This window comes from Ooceraea biroi, chromosome 2 (assembly GCF_003672135.1).
Source record: "Ooceraea biroi isolate clonal line C1 chromosome 2, Obir_v5.4, whole genome shotgun sequence".
Classification (NCBI taxonomy): Eukaryota; Metazoa; Arthropoda; class Insecta; order Hymenoptera; family Formicidae; genus Ooceraea; species Ooceraea biroi.
In genome coordinates, this window is record NC_039507.1 from 5,063,044 (window position 1) to 5,080,157 (window position 17,114).

A 17,114-nucleotide genomic window follows, 5' to 3' on the forward strand; every position below is an offset into this window, starting at 1 on the left:
ACAACATATATAATACTTTCTAAATTTTATTGCTTACTTGATATATTCGTTCCTCTTTAGATTCGTTTCTCTCTAGATATTTTATTTATAAATTGTATAATATATTTATCTTACACAATCCATTCTTTTATCTTACACTCTATTACTCTTATCGTGCGGGTTGTAAAATATTTTCATCTAAACCGTGGTATCTGACGAAAACGATTAAACTTTCAGTCGTTATCCACGCCAATGCAATCATGGTTCGAGTATGTCGTTAGCCAGCTAGCTGTATGGATCGTCTTCTCTCTTCAGTTCATCAGGCTTCTATTCTTCTTTTAAGAGCAAAGGGTGGGTGTAGCACTTTCAGACGGTTGATATATCACATTCTCTAATAATTATACAGATAAAAAAATATGTAGCTTACACGATTTCTACGATTAATTTTCACAAATGGTCTTGAGAACATCTCTTTAAGTCGAGGAAGACAAAGTCGCCTTGTCGAGGTCGTCGTGCTGTACTAACCAGAGTATACTTCCGAGCTTTCGGCAGGTTGCTTACGAATGCTTGGCGATTTTCGTCATACACTTAAAATGGAGCTCTTTGAACGACCTTTTCAGGCTACGAAATCAAGTGCAGGGACATTTTTCTCCGAAAGGTCTAAGATGAAACTGGATCTAGCTAGGCGATTAATTAAACCTGAACTGAACGTAGACGAGAATGCATACGACGTAACAACGACGCCATATTCCGACAAATCGAAAGCGAAGGAAGTTACAGCAGTCAGTGAGAGCAGAAACGTAGAAAAGACGACGAAAGCAACTAAAGCCAACGGTGTCCGTATCCCGCACGGAAGTTTGATAATCGATAACGAGGAAAAAGAAAAATCGAGAGCGAGAGCCAGATGGAAGTTCTTGGAGAGCAGAAAGTCCTTGAAAGGTCCTCGAAACCTCGAAGTTTCACCTAGATCACCTATAGTCACGTCCAGGAAGAGCCGAGTAACTACCGAAAAAACGAGCACGCTTTTGTCCGCAGGAAGAACTTCAACGAAAAGTGCCAGCACTGTACCTTCCGCAATAATGGCTTTGCATCGCGGTACTATCGACGCGACAAAAATTCAATCTTCAGTGTCGCAGAGTACTGCGGCATCGAGAGAGGAAGCGACAAATTTGGCAAACACGGTGGAAACTTTGGATAACAACATTGTTACAACGATCGAATCGATAAAACTGGATAAGGTATCTAACGAAACGCCTGTATTAGATAAGCAAGGATCTAAAGATGCTTACGATGCGCAAAAAAGAGCAACAACCGTGATAACGGACATCACATCAATCACTGACGCATCGGAATCCATGAAGACCTACACCACGGACTTTCCTCAGGAAGTGACACTGTCACCGACTGTCACCACATTGAAGAGTACGCATTCATTAGTGACTGTAACGCCGGAGAAGGTGTATCCTGTCTACGTTCCTGACACGAAGAAATACGAGTACGACTTTACGGAAAACAGGGAGAAGATCAAAGTCTCGGATGATACAGCAAAAAGCGCTTTTCGACCTCGTTATGCGAAGCAGGAGCAATCGGACAAGGTAGCGGTGTCTATGGTGGTATCGAGGACAGTCGGGCCTACTAGCAGATATATCAGGAAGAAGACGGGTGTCTTCACGCCATTCGATGCTATTCCCAAAGCATCCAGCACGGAACCGACGCAGACGCAGACGAAACGACGAGAATTTCGTCCGCGAACGGCGACTTATAGGAGGCATTCTGAGGGGCCGACTAGCCAGTTGATCCAGCAGACGACGGCAACCAAAGAGAAAACTACTGACATCACCATCACGCCAAAACCGACCAAGTATCACGCTCAGGTCACACCGAGCAGTCGCTCCTTGCTTACCGAACCATTCGTCAGCGTGACAATCGATAATTCGAATGACATCACGCCACTCGTGCCCGGTATCACCGAGAGCAATAATAGTAGCAACAGCAGTAACATTTTCAGTCCTACTAGGAGTACGTTCCTCAGCACGAACACCACCACGTTGCTGGAGCAACTGCGAAGTACCGTCGCGCCGCTTCTAAACACCTTGGGTGACAAGACTCCCGTCTTCTCCGGTGCCTACTCCAACGTGGAAAGCGGGGTGAGTAATTAGACAGATCTTCGAGATGATTTCTCGAAGTTTGTTTCATCAGGCCGAAAATTAATTAAAATGCACAGTAATAAAATTAAATATACAGGTAATAAATAAATAAAATAATAATGTACTACTATGATTTGCAGGAAGTTACGTTATGCGCATTTTGAAGAAGAAAATCTCTAAACTTTCTTTTGATTTTATTATATTACGTAATAATACAATATGATATTCTTTGAGAAACATAATTAATTATTACTAAAATTGAAATTAGCGTAATAAATTAATTATTACGCTAATAATAATAAGTCTTAATTTCTAATGAATATTTCTTGAATAATATATACAATCACGTATTTTTACGACATACAGATATATCGCAATCCCATTTATTTATCTCAAAAGAATAAACACTGGGAAATACTAAAATGTTACAAACATTAAAATATTAAAATATTATATTAAAATATTATAAACGTTTTTTATAAACAGAATTCAGCTCCTAGGATAACGCCTAATGGTTCTCCGCCAAGATTCAGCGCGAGATACAAAGGAGCAGAATTGTTTGTGAGAAAACCATCCATTGGTCAAGCTGTGGTACCATCGATCACAACGTCGTCGACCACGGCCTCGACACCGTTAGAGGTAAGACTTTTGAGGATTTTGGAGAGAATCTTATGAGGGAATGTCGTCGAGGAGAGCTGAAGCTTTTTTGTTTATTAACGCACATTGTAACCACTTTCTAATTACATATTGTGTACTCAGTCAAATAGAAAGCAATGGCTCATAAACCTGTCAGCTTGAATTCTCTGCTTTAATGGCAACAATCACATCGACACAATATTCTTATATCACGATGTGGCATCTCATCATCTTACGATAAATGTAATACGTAATAATCGTCGTAATTATCGCGCGTTATTATTATATCGTATTAAATGTACTCATGAAAAAGCTTTTCTAGCGGTAATAACGATATTACGAGTTTGCGGTAATTGTAACATATATTTGCGTAATCACTGACTAAATGTTATATCGGATTTAACATTTACCTTAAGATAACTGCATACTATTCTTTATATGCGTTCTATGTATATACGTATGTGTACTGTACTATTATCATTATATGTATATAAAGCATGACTTTCATGGAGTCTAAAATACGGATAGGTTTCAATAAATCGTAATAAAAAAAATATATATCGCGACGGAAGTACCAAGGTAAGGCGATATGCAAGCTGAACGTTAATGGTTCCCTTCAGGAGAAGTTACGTGAGGTAATTTTCTGTGCTTAAAAGGTATTCCCCACGAAGGTACCAGAGGGTTCCGAAGCAGTTGCACCGCCATCGTGGACCAACTCTGTCGTCACTACCCCACCAAGCGATTTCGTTTTTAATCATATCGATGAAAACAGCCTGCGTTAACTTGACCATTCTCTGATCTTAATAAGAAATCGCGTGTCTTAAATCGTAAATCGCCGTTCCTATTTTTCAATCACTCTTTCGCCATCCTTATTCTTTAGCGAATAAACGTCGCCGAAGTATAACAATTGTCGTGCGAGTTACAGACTTTTCCTTTTCTAAATTATATTAACAACAGCTTTTATCAATACAATCTTCTTTCTGTAAATCAATGCACCGTTGCTTTAAAGAAACACATCAGCACAAGCATAATCACTGCACGATCACCACTGTGATTTAAAACAATTCATTGGGATTAGGATTAATATATAAACAATATTAAACATCACGTTCTGATATGCAGAAGAAACATTCGCGTCGAAAAAATTAAAGAAAAAAGTGATTTATTAATTTTGATTATGAGAAAAATTGATGCACGGTCATTGATCATGATCACGTCATTTCATGGCACTCACGCATTATCGCATGATATACACTTGTATATGCAAATATTGTATCATACAATTTTATATCTATATTTTTTATAATAAATGTATTCATTTTAGCATTGCACGCGATTAGCAACTGTTTGTCCTTATTTAAACATATTAGAGTTAAAATAACATGCAATTTTGCGAATATATATTTGTTATGCAAAATATATATAAACTTTTTACAAGAAGCTCTACAGAGGAATAAATAGAACATTAAAATAAAATATCAAACTCTAATTTAATTCTTAATTTGCTTCTGATTTGTGTTTATAAAAAAATAACAGAACCATAAATCAATCTAAAAGAAATGTTGAAATGTTTTGTGCTACTACACGTGATGTTTTCAACAACTTATGTAAATTGATTGATGCAAAAAACTAGACGTAATATGTACAATGCAAAAAGTAAAATGATTCACTGATAGTGAAGAATCACAAGAATCATTAATGGTTGAAAGAAATTTTATTCATTTATAGCTTTCGTAATAATTGATTATTTTATGAATATTATATAGATATATAACTATACTTATTATATGATATATAATATAATTATAAAGATGCGATAGTTTATAATTCACTGGTTTAGTAAAATTTCTGAAACTTCAAAAACTGTTTTATAATGTTTCGCTTTTTCTATAACTTTAAGATGAACTTTCATGGTTCTTGAGTTTCCTTCAGTTATTATAATTTTTTGACAATATTATACAAATAAATTTGTGTACTTTAAACTAAATATTTAACGAAATCGTTTACATATTTGTAATAACTAATATTTGTTTCTCTATCTGTAACAACATATTATTTCTATACTTGTAATTAGATCTTATCTTAATTTGTACGTAACTAAACATATATATCTCGTACATGCCTCAACATTGTATCTTCAAGAAACATATATTGAATATAAAAACATTATCCGTTCTGAGTCTGTAAAAATATTTTGCATACTCTATCTTATTCTCTATTTAGAATACTGCTATTGCACAACTATTGAAAAGTGAAAGTGTACGTTCATGAATAATAATACGTATTCTATCACATATAAAGAGAGCATGTGATAATAAAGATAACTTACTATAAAATATTATCAAAGAAGGAAGAATATTGTCACGCATTCTTTATTGCTAACATGCCTGGACTTAAAATCTCTTTTTTTAGTTTAGCCAATTTCAAAATTTCCATTATTAAAAAAATATATATCTGTTATAAAACATTTATACTTATATCAAACTGCACACAATTAACTTTTTATAATAATTTATAACAATTTTACATGAAGCGAGTGGCTCTTCTTTCACGCAAACTGCGCAAATTATTTCTCATTTTGGAGGCTTCCATCAGGCGACCATGCGAGAAATGTTAATGCAATACTTCCGTAATAATGTAATAGCGAAAGTACGTCAGTGGAGGCCTCTGTAGATGTAAGGTAAGAGCCGGCAGTATCTTGAAGAAGAGGAAAAAGTATCAGAGGCGAGAGGAAAACTAGTTATCGCTGTTTCTAAGTATCCTCAAGAACAAGTTTGTGTAGAGCTATTATATCGAGACATTACGTTCAAAGACAATTCTCGATTTCCTTCCTTTCGCATTAGTTCATATCGTTACCAGGAGATGGTGTATGCTCACGTGCTCTCATAATGTTTATTTATATAATTATATATGTATAACTATATACATTCGTACGTCAGATTGTCAAAATATTTTATCAATTGGTATGCTAATCGCAACATTGTGTGTCACACCTAGCTGTTGTTTCATCTGAATGCACAGTTGTACATATGTAAATAGAAGAACTAAAACGTATTAACTCTTAAACGCATTTGAACTTCCTTCTAATTTTTTCTCTTACAATTCTAATCTTTCTTTTTACGCTTGAACTAAATTTGACATTACAGAAAATTTAAGCTGTGCGCTTAAGAGTTAAAAGTTACGTCGTACATAAAAGTTCTTGTTACCGCAATTTGCCACTCGTAATTGCACCGTAAAGTGTGTACAGCACTTGCACGCACCGAATTTCTGATTGCAGAATTCCGGTTTGGCACCACCCGTTGACATCAACAGCCCCGGCGAGCCCAGATTCGTCACTTTTTATCAGGCATTAGAGTCAGCTAGCATAAGAAACGAGAATCTGGGCGCGGACGAAGTTTCCCAACAACAGCAAACACTAACTGGCGGGGTAACGAAGGTAGACTCTAACGCTACTGTACCTAACGGCGCCAGTAACGACACTGCTAACAACAATGACACCGCAACAAGCCCCAACGCAACAATCACGACCACATCCTCCCCAGATACTACCGTAGACACTACCACTACCATCGCCGCTCAGCCGGCGAACGTTTCGCTCTCTTCGAGATTAGGTACGGAGAATACCCCCAACGGTACCCCGGAAACCGCCTCGACGGTCGAGACCCCCGCAAATCCAGACCCGAGTGGAGATACCACTCCAAACGTTAACATGAACGATACCAAGCCGGCCCCTACCTCGGAATTGCCCGGAACCACCTCCGATAACACGATAACAAGTACACCGATCAGTGCAAACGTCTTGGGTACATCAGAGCTAGGTCTCACCGAAACCACATTAACCACATCGAGTGTAGAGACCTCGAGCATGCCATCCTCCACGGAATCCATTTTCAGCGATGTTCGATTCACTGAACAGTCTGTGGATACGAGCACCGCAACTACGGAAATGTCATTCATCATCGAAACAGTAAACACAGACGTATCTACGCCCGCTTTTCAAAATCTTCAACTGGATATTTTCTCCACATTTTCTCCAAATCCCGAGAGTTTCACGATAACGCAAATAACGCCCGAAATAACTACCGTGCCCGCAACGAATGATGCATTCGAGGATATTGAAATTAATACCGTGCAACAGTCTGATGAGACGACGCCTCCGGCAACGGGTGCTCCAATAAACGGCATCTCCGAAAACGTAGGGGCAAATACCGAGCGACAACCCGACCTGACAATACCTCAAACGATAGAAAGCTCAACAATAGAAATTAATAATATAGTTGAAGATATAGAAACGAATAATGTACAACAATCGGATACGACGATTCCGTCTCAGATAACGGAAACCACGAGTACAACTGAGCTGACTACGACAGAGGAGATCTCCAACGATATCATTCAGACTCAGACAACACCGGCATCAACTGTAACATCCACGTTTCGCACACGAATAATCGATTACGCGCAAGATATTCTATCGCGTTTGCAAGGTAGCCTCCCCTCAACTAGGGCACCCAATCAAACGCCCATCATCGCTACAGCTGTATTGCCGGATTCGCCGCCAACAAACACAGAGAGTCCCGCGCGAATACAGGAAGCGACCACTGTGCAGGAAATTGGATCAGGAAACATTCAGACGACCACGTCACAGTTGACCCTGGAAGTGCAAGAAATGACCACCCAGAATACAGTAGGTTTGGACCCTCCAGATCCGAGTGCGGAACAGAGATTGTCGAGTAATGTAAATGTAGAGCGCAACGCGACGTTAAATTCTGATTCAATGATGACAACAACTCAGGATACGCGTAGCCTGGGAGATTCACCGGTAGACGCAAGGGTTGCGGCTACCACATCAATGCCGAGCTCGCGATTCGTCGATTTTGTTACGGAAAGCGACCCTTCGTCATCATCTAACGATACATTACTCACCGAGCTAATGACTATCGCGAAGAGTCTTTTCTCGGAAGCAATGAACGATACGCGACAACCGTCATTCGTGCCAAGCCAGATTTCCGATTTCGAAGCAACTACGGTTCCAGACGTGAGTAATTTGTCTCGAGCTAACGACACGATAGAAAACGCTGATAAAAATGAAGTTGCATCCTCGAATGACACGTCAGAAAGGACCACTGCATCTTCCGCACTTCCGACCTCTTTAGAAAGCATTACCGGAAATATAAACGTCACTATATCCGTTGATTTATCCGGAAGCGAAACAGGAGATAGTTCCAATCGCGCATCTATGGTAGGATCGGAAATTTCGTTAATAGACTTTAATATGCGACCCACCGATGTGAAAAGTCCAGTCGATGTAGGTGATGTAACTGCAATACCTCAAATATCACTTTCCCAGATAAAGATAGAAACACCGGACACAATAACGCCGGCCAGCATGAATTTTGAACTAACTACTAATATACCCGACTCACAACCATCTAATCCAACTGAACCAACTGATAATAATATCCGACAATGGAATACTTTGGCCATCGATTTCGCGCAAAATCAACTTACGACTTTATCAAATAATAATTTCGAACTTACAGTGGATTTCACTACTAATAATCCCGTAATGACTTCTGTTACCGCGAATACAGCAGAAATACTCGCTGATTTACGTGAGTCCACGAACATATCTGCGGAAATGGGATTAACCACTAGCGTAACTATTACGGAGGTAAATGTCACGCAGATAAGCGACACTAATCAGGCAATGGAACCCACCACGGTAAAGCCCGCATCTGATCCAACGAACGATCAATTCCTTGTAACGAATGCACCGAGTATTACCACAATGCTTCCAATAGTGTCCGATGATAATGCAGCCGATACAAGAGATACTCAGCCATTTAGTACAGAGCCTCCCAGAATTACGGAATCGATCCGTAATTTAGTAAACTCCATCGAAACCACCACTAATCAATTCAACGACATAACAACAAACGCTCCCCAAATGATAACCAATCTCGTAAGCGAGACGCCAAATCTTATTGCCCGTTTCCAGGATACTACAACGGCAACAACAACCGCCCAAAGGACGGCTGGTTCAAGCATCATACAACCCCAGCAAACGACCGAAACTACCACCATTCCATCCCCAACATCCCCTGAATCCTTCATTGATACGACAACTACCCCATCACCGTCAGTCCAAACGACGGCAGCGACCACGACAACGACAGAGACCACAACAACGACAGCCATTCCTCAGACAACGTCAATAAGATTATCGTCTCAAGCTGACTTCACCACCACTGCCGGTTCGATGCCCGAAACCACCATTCCTACTATCGACATAAACGAAAATCTCATCTCCACCGAGGCGTCGACCAACACCCCAACTACGCAAGGTACAACGGTCACACTAAGTGAAGCGGATGATCTGAACGCGATATCTAGGATGGATGTCGGCGAAATGCCGATGACGACAACGACGACGAGTACCACACCATCCACAACTACCGCAGCACCAATGAACACGTCCACAGTACCTACAACGACTACGTCTACCACACAGGCCGCTATGTCGAACGGAACAACACGTCCACCATTCGCACCAGTCAATACCGCACCCTATTTTGGACGTTTGGGTCCAAATCAAAGTCAAATGACCCCAACGTCAAGACCCAGCTCGTCCAACAGAGCACCGGTTCGGGACTACTTGATTTATGGTATTTATCCTAATAAGACCATCGTGCGGAAGCGACCGGAGGACAATTTGATCGATCCCAGGAACGTGGACAGCCCGTACGTGATATTCGGCATCTACCCGGACGGCCGATTAGTGCGAAAGTTCCCCAACGGGACGATAATACCGGATTCACCCAGGAACCCGGTCGAGGTTGTGTTCACACTTAGCACTACCACTACTACTAACCGACCAGTACCCAGGCCGTTTTATAACCAGGCTAACCAAGCAGTCACTTATAACCAGAATCAAGCCCCAGTGTACTATAATAACCGTAGACCCGTGGACGAGCTGACGGCAGGCGGCCAGAATCCCAGCCCAATTGATTTTGGACTTACTGGTAACGCGATTGGCGTCCCCCCTGGAGTTGGCCCCAATTTCGCAGGATCATTCGGTCCCCCTGCTAGCGTCCCGAGCACAAACAAAATGGTATCTCTATCTAAACTCTTCATCAAAGTTATACTTTATCCATATAACGAACTTGATCGAGAATCATAAAACTAAGAAGTTTTCAAATTTTAGATTCTCTTAGAAATTATTATTGCGAGAGTATCTCGGAGGAATTTTACTCTTAATTGTTAATAAAACACGAAAATCAACAAAAGATTTATTTTTCTTATAATTTCTGTGTTTAAATAAGTTATATATTTATTGTTATTATTTATTTTTTTGAAGTTGATAAACATTTTTTCATATTATGATATCACATATAAAATATATCTGTTTAATTTTTGAGTCTGAAATTAAGATCGTATTTAATATATAACATTAATTAAGAACCGGATAATCATGTTTAGTGTAAAATGCGTAAGTCAGCTACATGAAATGACCAGTATTTAATTTTTTATTCCTCTTAAATCTATACAACGGCATAGTAAATTTTCATAACATAGTAAACTTTCTCTTTCTGGATAATTATTATATAATATTGATAACATTAACAACTCAGTTTCTTAGAATACCTTTATAACTTCTATTTATAGCTTTCCTTCTAATAGACTTTCTTCTTACGACGGGGATGCTTTATATTCCGGTATAATTTTTATGAAATGCAATTTAATACTTTTTTTCCAGGTGAGATATATCGAGACGTGTTACAATGGCTGTGTATAAAGTATCGTTGTAAATTTGTATATAAATAATCGTGGTATATTTATAGCACTTTTATTTGCACATTTGCACTTTTTTTCATCTACACGCATCATATTTTTTATCAAATATTATTATACACAATTTACTTCAAATGTTTTATTCGTGTTAAATTCATAATTACAATATGTTATATCAAGTTTAAAACAAATAATTTTGTTATGTTTACAAGACATAAAAGGTATATTTTTCTAAAAAGCTATTTAATATTTATATTTTTCATTACTACAAATCATAATTAATACAAAAATTATAATCATAAAATCATAATCAATACATAATCAATAAAAATTAATAGATACAAATATTTTATTGATTTAAACAGATAAATTCGTTAAAAATGTTATTGCGATCTCCAAAAATTTTGAACCGCGTTTTATATTTTTATGGTATTTGTTGTCACAAAAATATTATGATATAAAATTATATATATAAAAAATATAACTTTATATTATTCTCAGGAAAATATAAGAACTCGAGATATTGTGTACTCGAGAAATTATATATATATACATACATGCAAAAGTATTAAATGGCATAAATCGATATTTTATTTAATAGCAAATCACAATTGCATGAATTTCAGCTTCTTTGCACTATTTCATAATAAATTCTATATCAAGTTTGAAACAAATTTGTTTTTATATTATTCATTTATATTTTATATAATTATTCATCATGACATGTGTAATTACATTTTTTAATGAAGTTATTATAAATGTATAACATAAATATTTCAGAGCGATATGTTATTAAACACTCAAATGGGCACGTTGCCGAATGCAGCTTCGACGATCAGTAACGTACAGATGTCAAATACAAATAACGTTCAACCACAAGGTCCTGTCGGCTCCATTGTCCAAGATCGCGATATGAATGAAGCTGCCCGGACAAGCGTAACGTCTGATCAACGCAGTTCTGTATATATTGGACAAGTAATAAAGCAACAAAACTATTATAAAATTATATTATAATTAAGCATACTTATGCCAAAAGAAAACATTTTAAAATAATTGTAATATTTCAGGATAAATTTATTAATTATCAAATTGCACCCAACGTCAATCCGAAAGTTGTTGATGTGAAGATAAATTCAATGGCTGTAAGTAATCAAATATAATAATATCGCAAAATTGGATATGATAATCTTTTAATGATCGAATTGTTAATTAATATAAGACAACAAACTTGCTACTAATAAATTTTCTTGTTTTTTACTCTGTTAAAAAATTAGTAATACTAACAAAAGTTTCTCAAACATTTTACTTTCTACAAAAATGTTTAATTTATTTCTCGCGTTGTGTTCATTGCTAAAAATATTGAAACTAGTAATATGTTTATTATATCTCAACAATGCATTAAAAATCCATCAAATGATAACAAAGACACTATAACTAACAATTTCTTTATAATTATAATTATACTATAGATATAATAAATGAAATAAAATTACTGATAAAAATGCATTGTAATTATTAATTTGCTGTGAATTTGTTAGACTTCTGTAAGTGAAGGTACAGCATCATCTACAGCATCGATTCCGTCCTTTGAGAATTTGTTAAACAATCAATCGAGTAGTAATGGAATAATAACTGCACCACCTGGTTTTCCTTGGAGAGATCCTCTCGATCAGATATTCGGTATTACTACCAGTTCGCCTATACAGACAGCATCCGTGGCATCGAATCAATTGGTGTGTATTAATAATGATAATATTAATATAGTAATTTTATATTTTAATTTGAACATAATGCTTAAATAAATAATGCTGATAATGATATTTCGATAGCTATTATAAAATAGCAAGCTTTTCAAAATAAAATCTTATATTACAAAAGTAATTAATATGAAAATATGAAAATTCATAATTTAGGTAAATATTGTATCTTATTTTTTATTTTGCATTTTATGTTTTGACAAATTTCTTTACATTTATTATAGGACGAGCCGCCTGAAAACAACGCATCGATTTTGCCGCGTCCCATAAATCCTCAGGTAGAGATATTCACGCCAATCAGGAGTGGCGCAATCCTAAATACCAACAACGGACCAACAACAAGTTTACCATTAACTATTGCGAGTACCACTCCCGCTACTACTAATGCTATTATTAGTACTACAACACCAGCATCGACAACTACTGCAGCTACTACTACTACTACTACCACCACTACTACAACTACTACTACAACTACAACCACTTCGACAACTATCCCTGCACCCACGAGTACAACCGGCCAACCGACTACTACGCCAAGTACAACATCCAGTATTGCGCCAAGTACTACCGCTCGACTTGTGACAACTGCCTCTTCTATAATTGCTAAAGCACCTATACCACGGGCTACATCGTCACCAAGTGCGATATTATCCGCGAGTGACGTACTAAACGGATTACAAGCGAACACGAAGGAAAATACTTTTGGCACAACATTCGATGATCTGGCTTTCTTAAATTCACTGGTAAGTCTACTTTACTTATTTGCCATCTATATCACTACAATTTCTTCTACGTTTTTTTCTTAAATTGAAAGAAAAATTAAATTATTTTATATAGTTTTTTTACTATATTTTATATAGTAGTAAATTATAAAAATATTTATAGCTACAAAACAACGTCAATCCCACCACCCCAAAAACATTAAGCGATGTAGAGCAAATGTTAGCGAACAGGGTAAGTAAGATGTAACAATATTTCTAACAAGTGTGCAAATTAAAAATATAATATTATATAATTCATAGTATATTTTCTTTTTATAAATATTATCCTCCTTCGAATTATTGCATTCTATCTCACAGAAAAAATTAGTGAATGCTCAAAAATGCTTAGTCAATTAATATTCTGCCAATTTTTATAGATTTTAGCACTTGCACTGGCTAAACCTGGGCTGACACGATCGCCGAAGGCGATTCAAGACGCGAGTTTAAACGTGAATCTCAACAGCATTAAAAAAGATCTCCCATCACCAGAACCACCCTCCGAACCGATAATAATCGACTTGTTACCGTATTCTTCTGCAACAAACTTGGGTTTAAGTACACCAGCTACAAAAACAAAAGCAAGTACAGCAGCGTCAAGTACCACACCGCGATCCAGTACCACACCGGTTACGACTAAAGCACCAGTTGTCATTACCGCCAAACCCAAAACGACAGCGAGACCAAAAACTAGCACTACCCAAGCGCCCGTAGGATTCGGTATGAGTTTATGGAGAGCGTTGTTCGGTGATAACTTCTTCAATGCGACTAGAGAAAAACCGAAGCCTACAATTAAAACAACGACTGCCAAACCTGTCCAAGCCACTCAAAAGCCCATTGAAATTACTCAGAAACCGGTGCAAACTGTGAAATCAACCACGTATGCGAGCCATATTATGTCAGCGGTTCCGAGTAAACCGCCACCGTCATACACCACGCGAAGAAGCGTGGACATTGCGGATATTCAAGTAGCCTCGACCGCATCGTTCGCAGACAGTATCGGTTCCGCATCCGCTTCAACACCAAGCTCAATCTCATCAACGCCAAGCTCAATCTCATCAACACCAAGCTCAATCTCATCAACCACGCTTTTGAACAATCCGAATCCGAGACTGACCGACGTCTCCACGACCACATACTCGCCTGAGGATGACGCAAAGTTCTTGGCTGCGCTATTACGAGCCATACAAACGGGTAAATTGAAATTAAATTGTTTTTTTATCCTTTTTTCTAAAATTATTTTAACAAAGTTTGAACTTGATAATAATTGTATCGTCAATTGTTATTTCCACATTATTAGTTTATTAATCTAATTCTAATTGATCTAATTAATAAATTAATTTTTTCATTAGAATCACAAACAAGTACATCTACAACGACTCAACGTGCGATAACCGAGGATGACGAAGCTTTCTTGAGAGCAATTTTAAGTCAACAACCTAACATTTTGAGTGCGACCGCAACATCATCATCCGAAGTGAATCCTGCTGCTTTGCTAGCATTACTCCTAAAGCAGCAAGGAATAGAACCATCGACTCCAGCAACAAATCTTAGAGAGCAGTTACGATTAGCCGTGAGCATAATTTTTCTTCTGCAATTATTTAATTTATCAAAAATATTTTAACATTTGTTTTTTGTAAATCCTAGAACGTACAACTTATTTTAAGATCATTATTTTTTAATTTAAGAAATTTTCATATGTCCCGAGCAGAGTCTAGATCTGACTCAATTGCAACCGGATCCAGCTGTGACTACCACTCGACCAACAACGACGACGACGACAACTAACAGACCGATTTTCTCAACTCAGTCAACAGTCAGTACGACAAGGAAAGTGACACCGAGACCGTCTCCGAGATCAAGGCTGCAGACTACGACATGGTCCCCTAGTTCAACGTATCCACCGCCATTATTCGGACAGAATTCAGGTAGCGGTCTGGCTACTGCTACTAGAGTCTTTGGTCAATTCCTTGGCGCTGCTATTTCGGTAAATATCCTCACAAATATTTTAAAATTATTTAAAAATATTATCTTTTTGTATTTATTATTATTATTATTATTATTGCTTTGATTTTCAGGGTGCAGCCCAACAACTCCAATCTTTGTTGAGAAATGGTACCAGAAACGTGATCGGTTAATATTAAGATGAAAAAGACGGTGTCTTAATTTCTGCTCAACCTGAGAACAAATGCTAGGGTTGGGGCTGTAGTAGCTTTTAATTAACGTGCGCTTACCGTTGAAAGCGCATATAATGGCAACGAATTGACAACACGCTAGGAAAGTTCAATCAAGACGACAGCGCACAGTAAACTTGCTCAACTATTACTACGAACGAATTACAAAATACAATGTCATGAACGAACAGAGATCTCATATAATCTTTTTTATTCTCTATTAAAAATAAAAAAGCGAGATTTTGCTCAAAGTAGATAAATTATGCACATTTCAAACTTACGTCAGGTTTTATGTCAAATATCAAATTTACTTGGTGCACATGACGGTTTTTAATAATATTGGGATAATTAATATGTATCGTAGGATAAAAATACTGAATGGATAAAGCTAAATTGTATTCAATGTCTTGATAGAACATTTCCTACATTCCTGATTTAAGAAGTGGTAATATTTTTACTCGTCGTTGTTAATTATTACTGTATAAGCTTGGCATCAGTACTGCTCTAGAAATTCGAACAAAGAAAGTCAACAAAAAATTCTACTAATTAATTCCTTAAAGTAACTAATTCCATTTTCTGCATAAAGTATGCATTTAAATATTAGTACATCCTTAATGCAGAATTTCAATATAAAATAACGAAGAAAGTTCCTATTTATCCATCACACAGTTTGAAAATCAAAAGTAAGCCTGCGTAAATGCATCTCGCACACAAAAACTCCACGGGTACATTAAAATAATAAATCCTCTCTTCTAATTTCAATAAATTGTAAAATACTTCTCTCAAAAACTTTTCCCGTTTAGTAATGGTTTGCAACGACGATTTCAAATGCGTGTCATCCTAAAAATCTTTGCAAACATTTCCTGGGTAGATCTTATCGATTTTTCTTCGAGTATACTCATGGAGATGTTTGTAACGGTGTCGTAATGTCTTAATTAACGCATTAGCGCGGTGCTCTTCACGCTGATGTTCTGCTATCGATATCGCTGTCTCTTGTCTCTACGCTTTTTCTTACTTTTCTGTGTTCTTTTTGTACAGTGAATTGATGAGTGACCGACTCTTTAATATTTGAATAGTCTACATGTGAATAACTATAGCCGACCCTTTGTAGGACAAGTTTAGTAAGATTTTAATTTAATGTTTTAAAGTTTAAAGCTAAAGAATTAAATTGTGTAAAAATAGATCTGCGTATGCAAAAGTTTTAAACGTAAAAAAACTTATTTTTCAATCGCAATATTTTTGCATTATTCGAAATAATATTTGCGTATTAGTAAACCGTGTGCAAATTATATATTGTTCTTAGATATATTATATTATATCGAAAGAAACGAACGAATTTTTTGATATGTATGAATGAGGTAATAACTGGAGCGAGTGAAAGAGAAGAACTGAGATTAAGGCAACTCATTTACACATTTTGAGCAATGTTTTCTTAAAATACCTGAAGATTTAAATAACATTGTACAGATATCAAAAGAGCGATCTTATTTTTAAGACACTCGTTAAATATCTCTTAAGACATCTCTTCGAAAGTTTCTGCTGCTTGTTTGGCTGAAAGGAAAGAACGCTACCTCAGTATTGGTCTTTTTCCCACTCTGGCAGTTCGGCGTGTGACTTATATTTGATAAGACACAGGCAACGTAAGATATTTTGTGTAGATTTTCAATTTAAAATAATATAATTATTTAGGTATATTTTAGTAAATGATTCTTAGCAATATTATTTAACGAATTTCTAATTTCCTACTCGTACTTCTTAGAAACAACAGATTCTCGTACTTTCAGTCATGCACCTTCATTTAACAGAATTGAGCAAGACATTTATCGCGTGAGTCAAAATAATGTAAGGGATTACCTTTGTAACTTT

At 36.7% G+C, this 17,114-nt stretch overlaps 1 protein-coding gene across 1 annotated transcript in view; it reads left to right on the forward strand.

Moving 5' to 3' along the window:
* Window positions 1-15,629, forward strand: part of LOC105281730 (serine-rich adhesin for platelets) — a 31,153-nt gene extending 15,524 nt beyond the window's left edge. Inside the window, exons 7-18 of the mRNA XM_026975473.1 lie at window positions 600-2,126; window positions 2,613-2,765; window positions 6,040-9,876; window positions 11,337-11,531; window positions 11,624-11,698; window positions 12,095-12,289; window positions 12,538-13,059; window positions 13,202-13,270; window positions 13,455-14,268; window positions 14,427-14,647; window positions 14,786-15,061; window positions 15,153-15,629. Of these exons, the coding sequence (XP_026831274.1) occupies window positions 600-2,126; window positions 2,613-2,765; window positions 6,040-9,876; window positions 11,337-11,531; window positions 11,624-11,698; window positions 12,095-12,289; window positions 12,538-13,059; window positions 13,202-13,270; window positions 13,455-14,268; window positions 14,427-14,647; window positions 14,786-15,061; window positions 15,153-15,212 (7,944 nt within the window). The 3' untranslated portion in view covers window positions 15,213-15,629. The remainder of the gene's footprint in view (window positions 1-599; window positions 2,127-2,612; window positions 2,766-6,039; window positions 9,877-11,336; window positions 11,532-11,623; window positions 11,699-12,094; window positions 12,290-12,537; window positions 13,060-13,201; window positions 13,271-13,454; window positions 14,269-14,426; window positions 14,648-14,785; window positions 15,062-15,152) is intronic.
* The last annotated feature ends 1,485 nt before the right edge of the window (window positions 15,630-17,114 follow it).